The sequence below is a fragment of the Entelurus aequoreus genome, linkage group LG02 (genome assembly GCF_033978785.1).
Source record: "Entelurus aequoreus isolate RoL-2023_Sb linkage group LG02, RoL_Eaeq_v1.1, whole genome shotgun sequence".
Taxonomy (NCBI): Eukaryota; Metazoa; Chordata; class Actinopteri; order Syngnathiformes; family Syngnathidae; genus Entelurus; species Entelurus aequoreus.
The window spans coordinates 46,406,300-46,418,648 of NC_084732.1; the positions used below are offsets into that span (position 1 = coordinate 46,406,300).

The window sequence follows — 12,349 nt, forward strand, 5'->3', positions numbered from 1 at the left end:
AACAATTAGTGCACCAACCCAAAAAACCTCCCTCCTCCATTTACACTCATTCACAGTCATTCGCACAAAAGGGTTGTTTCTTTCTGTTATTAATATTTCTGCTTCCTACATTATATATCAATATAGATCAATACAGTCTGCAGGGATACACACATGATTGTATTTTTTCATGACAAAAAATACAAAATAGATTTTTAAAAAAAATATATACACACATACATATATATAAATATACATATATACAGTATATGTATATACATATATATATATTTATATGTTTCTTTCGGCCCTCGACCAAATTTTTTTAGTCCAATGCGGCCCTCAAGTTTGGGCATCCCTGACTTTCAGTGGAAATACAGCAGTTCGAAAAAAGGAAAGAAAACCAGATTTTCAAAACTTGCTTAGGTAATTTCAGATATGTCAAAGGCAAAATGAATTGATTTGTAGTTCCTACAATGAGCGAGCAAAGAGAAGCTGAGGTAAGCAGGAAATAACTCAAGATACGGCCAAGAGAAATGTTGTTTTTTAGGCAGGATGTCACAAATAATTTTTGAGGAAAGGGTCATTGTGCCACACTTTGAAAGCCCCTGGTCTAAATTATGCAAGAAATGACCGGAATTATTTAGAAATGTGCAAAATATTACGTTTCCTCAACAATGTTTTGGATGAGAATAGATTTTATCATGTAACAAAACAACAACAAAAACTATGTTTTACAGTCAAAAGTTATTTTCAAAAAAGAATTTGGCCATATTATGAATAACTTTGGGCATTACTGTATAAACTGTAGATGGTCCATCACCACTCTGGGTTAAAATGTCTTCATGGACATCTGGCTTGGCATTAAAGAAACTAATAAAACACTAATAAGCGCCTCTGTCTTATCTCACACAGAGATGATGATGTGATATGTGGTGATATTTGCCTTTCATAAGCACACCTCAGTGACGTGGACTTTGAGCGTTTGGGGGAGGGGGGGCTGCCTAGTAATGAATAAGTAACATTCAGGATCAGCTGGGAGGATGAATTAAGACTATGTTGTCTGTGCATTCATTTCTACAGACTTGTGTGTGTGTGATGTATACAAATGTCAACAAGTGAAAGCAAAGGCCTGACACAAGCGCCGCTTTCATAAAAGCCATAAAAAATGGTGAGGCTGGAAAAGACGATGTTGTGTCAACTGTGCAACCACACTGTGTACTTTGTTGAGTTAATGCTGACGTGCTGCGAGGGGTCGGGTGGCGTCTCCTCCCCTACAATAAGGACCCACGCTTGATTTGGGTTACTGATGCCCTTATGTAGTGCTTACAACCTTCATTTAACTTGATCTATGACTTGTAGTCTCCACTATGTGTAACATTGTATAACATTTACATAACTTTGAAATAAATCATATTGCTGACAACTGAAAACGGATTTAAATAAAAATGTAAACATGCCCGTCCTGTTTGAATTGTACTAACTAAACTGACGTTGCAACATGTATGCAGCTATTAAAGAAAAATGTATACTCATGTATGCTTTGGCAGTACTGATAAAGAAGCAGAATTCCATCAAATAGAAAAGAGGATGGTGAGCAGACCAAACGTACCGACTCGGGGGCTTTCACGAACACCTTGGTACGACCCAGCTGGAACTGCTCCTGGTCCATGTTGACGGAGCGCATGAGGTGGAGGACGCCTTGTTTCTCATCTCCTTGCCATGTTGGCCAGGACTCTTTAGTCAGGATGGCGTATCTGAGGACCAAAGACCAGTAGATCACGTTTACTTACGCCTATGACATTAAAGCATGGCTTTAATGTCATAGGCTGGAAGAACATGCAACATGCCAAGGACTACTCCATCAACCAGTTCTTGGGAATAACCTACTTCTGATTTTAATAGTCCGTTTCTCCAACAATTCACAGTATGCAACCCTGTAAGTGACTGTCAACCACCAAAAGAGATGCACTCCCTACTGATTATCCTTTTGTTTTGTGCGCTTATTATAAAGATCTAAAGGTGGTCCTTCACGGTACACATGGCCTAAAAAATGTGTTGTGTAATTACAGAACAATAACAATTCATGTTGGATGTTGTGTTACCTGTTGAGGAACTTCCTGAAGACGCGACGGTAGGCGTAGCCAGCACGCCTCACCCTGATGTTCTCCTTCAGACCCAGGTACTCCACCTGGTGCTTTATACTGGACAAATAGAAGCACAAATCCATACGTTAGGAACAGATATATTAGGAAATTATGTTAAAAAAAAACCCAACAGATTTAGCCCATGTTCTCATATTCATTGAAGAAAATTAATACGTGCTGGGAGATTGGGAAACTCCAGTCCTGTAAGGGGTTAATGAGCACAGCAAAAGTGGGTGTCAAATGCCACACACAATGTGCTGGGTTAAGTTGGTCACTGCCTTATTTGGCCCCAATGCAGCGGACCATAACAGCGTAGAGTTAAATGTAGTGATGGGTCAAACAATACTGAAGCATGGATGCATTACGAAACACACGGTGTAATATCGTCTCACTTTAAAAAAACATGAAACCAATACAGTTGCTGTATCATTTAAGTGGCAAACTGTATTTATCAGGAAGAACTTCTTAAGGCTTATAAGTGACAGCGCATACTAAATGACGACTTCATCGTTGATCTAAATGGAACTAGGAAAAAGGAAAAATCAGAAGTGTGTGGTAATTTTGTTTCTTAAGCGCCAAAAAGGTTGATGTTATTTTCCTATATTTAAATTGTATTATATATTAATATATCTTATATTGTTTAGCTCAGTGTTTTTCAACTTTTTTGAGCCAAGGCACATTTTTTGCGTTGAAAAAATCTGGAGGCACACCACCAGCAGAAATCATTAAAAAACGAAACTCAGTTGACAGTAAAAAGTCGTTGTCGCAATTGTTGGATATGACTTTAAACCATAACCAACCAAGCATCAATATAGCTCTTGTCTCAAAGTAGGTGTACTGTCACGACATGTCACATCACGCCGTGACTTATTTGGAGTTTTTTGCAGTTTTCCTGTGTAGTGTTTTAGTTCTTGTCTTGCGAGCTATTTTGGTGTCTTTTTTTGGTATTTTCCTGTAGCAGTTTCATGTCTTCCTTTGAGCGATATTTCCCGCATCTACTTTGTTTTAGCAATCAAGAATATTTCAGTTGTTTTTATCCTTCGTTGTGGGGACATTGTTGATTGTCGTGTCATGTTTGGATGTACTTTGTGGACGCCATCTTTGCTCCACAGTAAGTCTTTGCTGTCGTCAAGCATTCTGTTTTTGTTTACTTTGTAGCCAGTTCAGTTTTAGTTTCGTTCTGCATAGCCTTCCCTAAGCTTCAATGCCTTTACTTGAGGGCACTCACCTTTTGTTTATTTTTGGTTTAAGCATTAGACACCTTTTTACCTGCACACTGCCTCCCGCTGTTTCCGACATCTACAAAGCAATTAGCTACCGGCTGCCACCTACTGATATGGAAGAGTATTACACGGTTACTCTGCCGAGCTCTAGACAGCACTGACCACTCAACAACAATACATAATTTGCAGACTATAATTACTGGTTTGCAAAAAATATTTTTAACCCAAATAGGTGAAATTAGATAATCTCCCACGGCACACCAGACTGTATCTCCCGGCACGGCACACTAGTGGTTGAAAAACACTGGTTTAGCTCATTGACCAGAGTTGCACGTTTAATTTTCCTTTCTACACAGCTATTTGTTTAAAACAAAACAATCATGTTTACAAACTATTGATTTGTATTTGCAGGTAAAATGTAGGGACTTTTAAACCCAGCATTATGAAAACACTGACACAGTATCAGTTTGGTGTCGATACACCCACTAAAGCGCCATTTACCCATCACTAGTTTATTTTCTTCATGTAATACCTTTAGCCAGATCTGCAGCACATTTAGGAGTTATACAAAGTTTTTGTGGATGCAAAACACTAACTACTTTACACACTCTAACACTCATTTTTGGTGGAGGAAGCGAAGAAACTCACAAAATGATTGTCACTTGGGTAGATACTGTAAGTGTTGATCACGCCAGTGATTTCCAAAGCTAATTACAAGGGTGCAGTAAAGTCACACTCCTCTACATGTCTACTACTGAAATAATATATTGACATTGTATGCATATTAGCCCCTTTTTCCCCAACATGTGCCTACAGCAAACACTATTTTGTTCATTCAGACTTCCTGTAAAAACAATGGTTCCGGTGCTAATTAACAGGGCGGACTGCAGCGGACTCACAACAGGAAGTTCATACAGACTCTGAACAATACAAGAGAACACCGCAACGGAGCAAGAAGTACCCAAGTAAGGCCTGTGAGCGGGAAACTGAAAGCCAGCGATAAAAAAGGGGAATGTCCCATACACTAAGATGGCCTTTAGATAGAAAAGTGAGAAAAATGAACAGAAGGCAGGAAGAAGATGACGAAGAATTGCTCGCTCACTTACCGACTTTCTTCCCAGTCTCTGGGCTTCTTGGTTTCATTAGGTTTGATACAACGGATATAATGTGGCGTACATTTCATCAACGTGCTCACCAGGTCATTGGCTTGTTTCTGGACGAGTAAACAAAAACAGAAAACGAGTGGATGATTAATGTGGCAGACAACATGCGGCACACCTGTACAATCTACTGAAAACCAATAGAAGACCTATTATGATTTTCCTTTTTTGTGACTTATAAATGTTGTTAGATACTTATGATAAACAATGCAAAAGTGTCAAATCATGAGGTTCATGCATTTTGGTGTGAGCTTGAATGCAGTTTTGGAAGCTTTTCAACGCTTTGTTATGCAATTTTTCTTTAACAGTGGGCCATTTGTAATGTCACAGATCGACAGAGTAACTTATCGTGGGCATTGTAGTAGCTACTGCTTGGAGCCTCATGTGTTATTCCTTCTCGTCTTATGCCCTCCCGCCTGCGCTGATGACTACAAAAGTAATATTTGTCCACCACATTTTTCACAGGGCTATTTTATAAACATGGGCCAGTATGGAAACTGCCCTTTTTTAATAAATGTTGCCTATCGTTCACAATTATTATGAAAAACATGACGGATGTTTTTTTTTAATACATTCTAAATATTAAATACATTTGATCAAAAGTCTGCTTACAATGGAGGCTATGAGAGCCGTTCAATACTGCCAATGGAGCCCCTAAAAAACCTTCAAAACACCTCCATTACCGTTTTAAATACATTATGATATTGATTGGGAACGATAGGCAAAGTGCCGTTTCCCTTTAAGGAACTACAAGAGAAAGCAGGATTAAGTATTATTTTAATCTACTTGTAGCATGTGCATAATAACACAGACGTAAAACAGTGAGATAAATGGTGAAAAATGACTTTTTTGATGCATGTACCAATGTGTGACCGGTGATTCTATTTACTGTATACGGTATGAAGTTTATTTTTGACCATGTCTGGAATAAAATATGGTGATGTTCTTCTACAAAATATGCCTTTATATCTAAACAGTGTACATTTTTAAATGATAAATTGATACTTTTGGAGAAGGTGGGTGCGGTTTCATTTGCAATTTAAAGGGAACGCTTACTCAAATACCTTGCAGACATACGAAGCATGTTATAAATTTGAATGTGAGGCAACATGCGTACAAGATTTACACCATAAAACATCTAATATATACTGTATTATTTAGACAAAAAAGTAAATGTAGATAGGAATCATCATAGGTCCCCCCTTTAAGATAGGGGGCACACACATACAGTACATACTTTGTTTGAAAACACACCTTTATTTTACAGCCTGCAGTGGTGGGCCGACCCTTCTTTTCCGCATTGAGGTTTTCAGGGAACAGCGCTCTGATGAAGGCTCTGTTGGAGGACCAAGGTGAGGAGAGTCAGTTGCTATCCTCGTCCATGGGAGCCCAAAACAAAAATGCTGTTAATGATTCCACAACCAAAAGGTCAACCATTTACATTCCAAATCCACTCAGCAAGGTCACAGTTGTGGACAGTTGGTTGAACCGAAAGACCACTTTTACAAATCCTCCATGGGAAAGTGTAAACATAACTGATGGATTGTGCTTTGAAGGAATTGCTGAACTACGCGGCCCTTTGTTGGACATAGCACCATATTTGGTAGCATGAACGGATCTTTACTAGATGGATAAATAGTACTTTATTGATTCCTTCAGGAAAATTAAAATGTATGTATGTACTGTATGTATTCCTAATTTTATTCTTATTGTAGGCGAGAGAACTATATTGGTATTATACTGTACTGCATATTTGACGATGCTTTTTAGGGGTTTAAAAAAAAAAGATTTCTGAATGAATCACGATTCTTATTTGTAACAATTTTATTTTATTTTTTTAATCTGTCCTGTCCAGCCACTCGGCCAAATGATATTGTTAATGTAGATGCCCATATCTGCTGTACAGATGTATTTTACAAAAGAGAAATGTGTGTTAATATTTATCAATTTCATTAGTCATGTTTACAGTTATATTTTCCTCTTCTCTTAATCTACAGGACTGTCTCAGAAAAATAGAATATTGTGATAAAGTTCTTTATTTTCTGTAATGCAACTAAAAACATGGAAATGTCATACATTCTGGATTCATTACACATCAACTGAAATATTGCAAGCCTTTTATTATTTTAATGTTGCTGATTATGGCATACAGCTTAAGAAAACTCAAAAATCCTATCTCAAAAAATTAGAATATTTTCTCAGACCAAGTAGAAAAAAAAAAGATTTATAACAGCAAAACAAAATCAAACATTTGAAAATGTCAATTAATGCACTCAGTACTTGGTTGGGAATCCTTTTGCACGGATTACGGCATCAATGCGGCGTGGCATGGAGGCAATTAGCCTGTGGCATTGCTGAGGTGTTATGGATGCCTAGGATGCTTCAATAGCGGCCTTTAGCTCATTTGCATTATTGGGTCTGGTGTCTTTCAGCTTCTTCTTCACAATACCCCACAAATTCTCTATGGGGTTCAGGTCAGGGGAGTTGGCAGGCCAATCGAGGACAGTAATGCCATGGTCAGTACACCAGTTACTGGTGGTTTTGGCACTGTGGGCAGGTGCCAGATCATGCTGGAAAATGAAATCATCATTTCCATAGAGCTTTTCAACAGATGGAAGCATGTAGTGCTCTAAAATCTCTTGGTACACAGCTTCATTGACTCTGGACTTGATGAAACACGGTGGACCAACACCAGCAGCTGACATGGCTCCCCAAACCATTGCTGACTGTGGGAACTTCACACTGGATTTCAGGCAACTTGGATTTTGCTCCTCTCCAGCCTTCCTCCAGACTCTAGTGCCTTGACTGCCTTGATGAAATACAAAACTTGCTTTCGTCTGAAAACAGGACTCTGGACCACTCTGCAACTGTCCAGTGCTTCTTTTCCACAGCCCAAGTCAGACGCTTCTAGAGATTTTAGAGCACTACATGCTTCCATCTGTTGAAAAGCTCTATGGAGATGATGATTTTATTTTCCAGCATGATCTGGCACCTGCCCACAGTGCCAAACCACCAGTAACTGGTGTACTGACCATGGCATTACTGTCCTCGATTGGCCTGCCAACTCCCCTGACCTGAACCCCATAGAGAATTTGTGGGGTATTGTGAAGAAGAAGCTGAAAGACACCAGATCCAGTAATGCAAATGAGCTAAAGGCTGCTATTGAAGCATCCTAGGCATCCATAACACCTCAGCAATGCCACAGGCTGATTGCCTCCATGGCACGCCGCATTGATGCAGTAATTCGTGCAAAAGGATTCCCAACCAAGTACTGAGTGCATTAATTGATATTTTCAAATGTTTGATTTTGTTTTGCTGTTATAAATCTTTTTTTTTTCTACTTGGTCTGAGGAAATATCCTAATTTTTTTAGATAGGATTTTTGAGTTTTCTTAAGCTGTATGCCATAATCAGCAACATTAAAATAATAAAAGGCTTGCAATATTTCAGTTGATGTGTAATGAATCCAGAATGTATGACATTTTTGTTTTTTTAATTGCATTACAGAAAATAAATAACTTTATCACAATTTTCTGAGAAAGTCCTATATATTTACACTATATCCATATTTTACGTTATGGTCTGGTGAGCTCCTGGTGCAGACGGCTCCTGTGACACAGTTTTGTCATCTGACTTCTCTTTGGGGTTGAGGGGTATATAAGGGTAGAGGGTTTATTGGGGTGTTTTTTTAAAACACTGTAAATACCTAGTTTTACATTATTGATGTACTGTATGAAAAGCGCTTTATAAATAAAGTTTAATTTGATTTAATGCATTAAGGAATACAGTAGTTTTTCACCTCCTCTTGTAATACCATTTTACAAAAAACCTGACATACTGTATAGTTGAAATACGCTGTTGTTATCATGACGTTCTTTCTCATGTTAGAATTCTTCTCCCATCTTGTTGTGTGTGTGGGTTCATTTAGTTTTAAAACTGGGTGGCCAGAGAACAAAGGCTCTGCAGGTTGTGTGTACTAATAACTTCCAGCTGACACACAACACTGGTCATTTCTTCTCATATTTTAACCTGCTGTGCTCAAGAACGAGGCGACTCCCTTCCTCATGCTTCCTTTATGCATATTGCTGCATTATTTAAGACAGGTTTGAGGAATGTAGAATGCAGGAAGTATTTTCAAAAACGTGTCTGCATGACGTGACAAAAAAGCTTGTTCACAAAAGGAGGCAGGAGGTTACACAGACAATGCACTTTGCACAGATGGCTTCTTTAACCAAAGTAAATACAGAGGGGACCCCTCAAACCATCCCCCGCAGGGAGTCTGCACCACTGAAGGCTAGACTGGGGCTAACTCAAAGCTGCATACCTGGATTGCAGCCAGACATTATTCGAGGTCAAAGAGCACCGCAATATCCCGCCCTGCACACTTCTCTCTTCGACCCACCTTTGAACGCACTGTAAAGTCTGGTTCAAGTCCAAAGTCTGGTTCAAGTCCAAACACATGCGCCACAAAAGTAGCCTTGCCACTGATACAGAATTTTTATCAAACGTATGGGAAAGACACATTTTGCTGATACTTATGACAACTCATGGCATGTAAATAAATGTGTTTGTGTAACAAAACTCTTCTACTTCTAAACCACTGCACATAAAAGGGTGAAAATATGTAAATATTTCTCACACAGCTCAATGTACACCAAGCAAAGCAAGCACGAGAAAGTTAGCAACAAGTACATTTATCCCTTGTTTATTGCTGTTAATTGGTCCCGGATATGACCCCGATAAATGTATTTATTCAAGTAGGAATCATAAATCATAAATTTAATATTTAATAGCTAGAGCATAAAAACATGTTTAAAATCTTCTAAATATGTTTTATGAAAATACCTCTAGAGACACTATTTATTCACCTTTATACTCTTTTAATCCAAAATAGCTGAGTCACTAAATAATTAACTCACAATACTGAACAGCACGCTATGATGGGTTTGGTCTCCTCTAGTAACCAGTACTACTGCTATATTTTTAAGTTTGGCCATGTTTATGCTTGAAAATGCTTAATGTGGGACCAAAAAATTGAATAGTCTTTAAAAAATATCCCCAAAAATATCCACGGTATAGTGAAGCCACAATATTTGAAGTGAAATGTGGCCAGGGACGACCGTTTTTGTTTTACATACCTGATCTCTGATTTTAGGACATAAACAAATTGATAAACGTACTGTATCTTGAAATGTGTTTTTGATATTGATTTTACATATTTAATCTTGCTTAGAAATTAAGTTTTTACAGTGTACGGCCTGACCTTTAATGAGTCCTAGTGAGGCCCCCCCTGTTGACTTTGGCCCCTTGGCTTTGCACGTTAAGCCCATGGTCACTAACCTTGGGCTTTCGTATTTATAGTGATTTTAAATTGGTCCGTCAGATTGTGACAGTGGTGAAAGATAGCTTTTTTAATTTACGTCAGCTGGCCAAAGTTAAAAACCTTCTTTCCAGGAAACAGTTTGAGACAGTAATCCATGCCTTTATGACATCTCGGCTGGATTACTGTAACTCTTTGTATTTTGGAATCAGTCAGTCTTCCCTCTCACGTCTGCAGCTGGTCCAAAATGCAGCTGCCCGACTTTTAACAAGCACAATCAAAAGAGAGCACATTACTCTTGTTTGAGCCTCACTTCACTGGCTGCCTGTGTCTTTTAAAGTCCATTTTAAAATTATTTTATTAGTTTTTAAGTCCTGAGAGGTCTTTCCCCTGCTTACCTCTCTGAGCTGCTCCACCTCTATGCCCCCACCCAGTCCCTTAGGTCAGCTGATCAGCTGCTCCTGGAGGTACCCAAATCAAAGCGCAAGCTCAGAGGGGACAGTGCATTTTCTGTTGCGGGTCCCAAACTCTGGAACGATCTCCCTCTCCATGTGAGACAGGCCAATTCTTTGGCTACTTTTAAAAACCTTCTTAAAACCCATTTTGACTCACTGGCTTTTAACCCAGCATGAGACTTTGAACTGCTTAAACAGTTTTTAACTTTTTAACTGCCTTAACAAATTCCTCAAGATAATTTTTATCTGCTCTTTTTATGTGCATATATATTTATTTTACCTCTGTTTTAAATTATATATTTTAGTCTGTCCTTTGTCTTTATTGTTCTGCTGTTTGTGTGTTTACTTGTTTGTGGTGTACAGACCTTTGTTTTTAACTGTGGTTGTTTTTTAAAGGGCTTTATAAATAAAGTTGGTATGGTATATTAAATGTTAACTTCAATGCTGATGCAATCTGGTTCAGATCTGAATTCAACCTGAATTGATGTTACAACTTCTGACCCTTCAGAAACAAAAAAATAAATACATTTGAAAAGTTTGACCGTAACATTTTAGTTTTTTTACATTTTTACATAAAATAGATACATACAATTCATTATTGTTATTGTTTTATTTTATTTTAATTTATGTTTCATTTGTTTATTTTATTTTTTTATACTTCATTATTATTGTATATATTGTATATACAATTTTATTATTGTATATACAAATGTAATGGGGAAAAACCTATCATTAATAAACAAACAAACCAAAACAAAAAATTCCTAACCAATGAAAACCCCCAAGGCTGTAGAAGAAAAGTAAATGTTAAAACCTGATCCCATATGGTGTTAATGAAATAGGAGTCACTTACATTTGACTGCCCTGCATTAACTCAATGAGGTCAGTGAAAAGGACGTCTCGGTTCCTTTCACAGAATCCGTCTGCGTCGTAGGACACCTGGAATGGACGACAGCGCCATTACAAATGAAGCAGGATAAGGTTAAGCTGTTTAAAAGTGCAGCTTGATGAAAATAGCACATGTGGAGTCTTACTAACAAGTAGATTATAATATATAGGCGGGTAGATGGGGTTCAGGTACAGAGAAAAAGACCCTCCTAGGTGTTGTGTTGCATTAAAAGAACAGTATAAATTCAGTCATTTAATTCATTCACTTTTGTAGCCTAAAAAAAGGAGGAATGTTTAAAGACTGGCTAGGAGAGCCCCTCAAGTCTTCATAGGACGGCTCATTAAGCCTGTGGCAAGTGTGCCAAGCTAAGGCCACCAAACATCTGGAGGACAGGGGACAGACGGCCTCTGCCCAAAATTGAAGGTAAATATTAAAAAGATGTCATGTTGTTACACAGCAGTCAAGCTCAATTTATAAATACAAAAAGAAGAGGTGGATTAATCCAGACGCCTACCAGAAGCATATGTCATATTTATGGCAGCTCATATAAAGCGGGAGCAGCAGCAATTCCCATACGGACATCACCAAAAATAACATTTTAATAACCGTCTAAGTGCACTACTAATGTAAGTACAACATGGAAAAATTACTGTTTATAATATAGGGAGTATGGCGTAGTTTTAACTGTACCACAAATTCAGCCTTTCGAAAGATAATAATACTCATTATACTGATTGTATTATGCAAAATTATGGACACAATTCTGCCTTTGAACCACCCCTAGCTAGATGAGCCCGCCCCATGTATACACCCGCCCCTTCATAAAGAACATAAGAAAAATAACAAAACAATAAGGCTTCGCAAAACATCTTAAAATAAAGCCTGATGCTGCCCTGTCAGCTACAGACATGGGAACTTAAAATTTGATCTATTTTGTTTTTCTTCAGCAAAAAGGCTGACATAGCATGACCGACTGTAAGCGCTGTAGCTCACATAGCTATGCTAGTATTGGTAACAATTGTATCCTCCTGTCCCACTCCTCAATGTTACATTATCGTTGTACTGTATGTAATAAATGTATGGCATCTAATGCAGTGGAAAAGTGTAGTGTTACAGTCTACCTGAAAAAGTGAACGAACACAGCTCATTAGCATTGAAGCTGCAGACATGCAAAACA

At 38.1% G+C, this 12,349-nt stretch overlaps 1 protein-coding gene across 2 annotated transcripts in view; it reads right to left on the bottom strand.

Annotated features, from left to right (window-relative positions):
- Positions 1–12,349, bottom strand: part of myo1ea (myosin IEa) — an 89,899-nt gene that overhangs the window by 21,143 nt on the left and 56,407 nt on the right. For both annotated transcript variants that reach the window (XM_062027842.1, XM_062027851.1), the window contains exons 15-19: positions 11,137–11,222; positions 5,764–5,845; positions 4,456–4,562; positions 2,085–2,183; positions 1,592–1,736 (exon numbers count right to left, since the gene is read on the bottom strand). In XM_062027842.1, the coding sequence (XP_061883826.1) occupies positions 1,592–1,736; positions 2,085–2,183; positions 4,456–4,562; positions 5,764–5,845; positions 11,137–11,222 (519 nt within the window). The remainder of the gene's footprint in view (positions 1–1,591; positions 1,737–2,084; positions 2,184–4,455; positions 4,563–5,763; positions 5,846–11,136; positions 11,223–12,349) is intronic.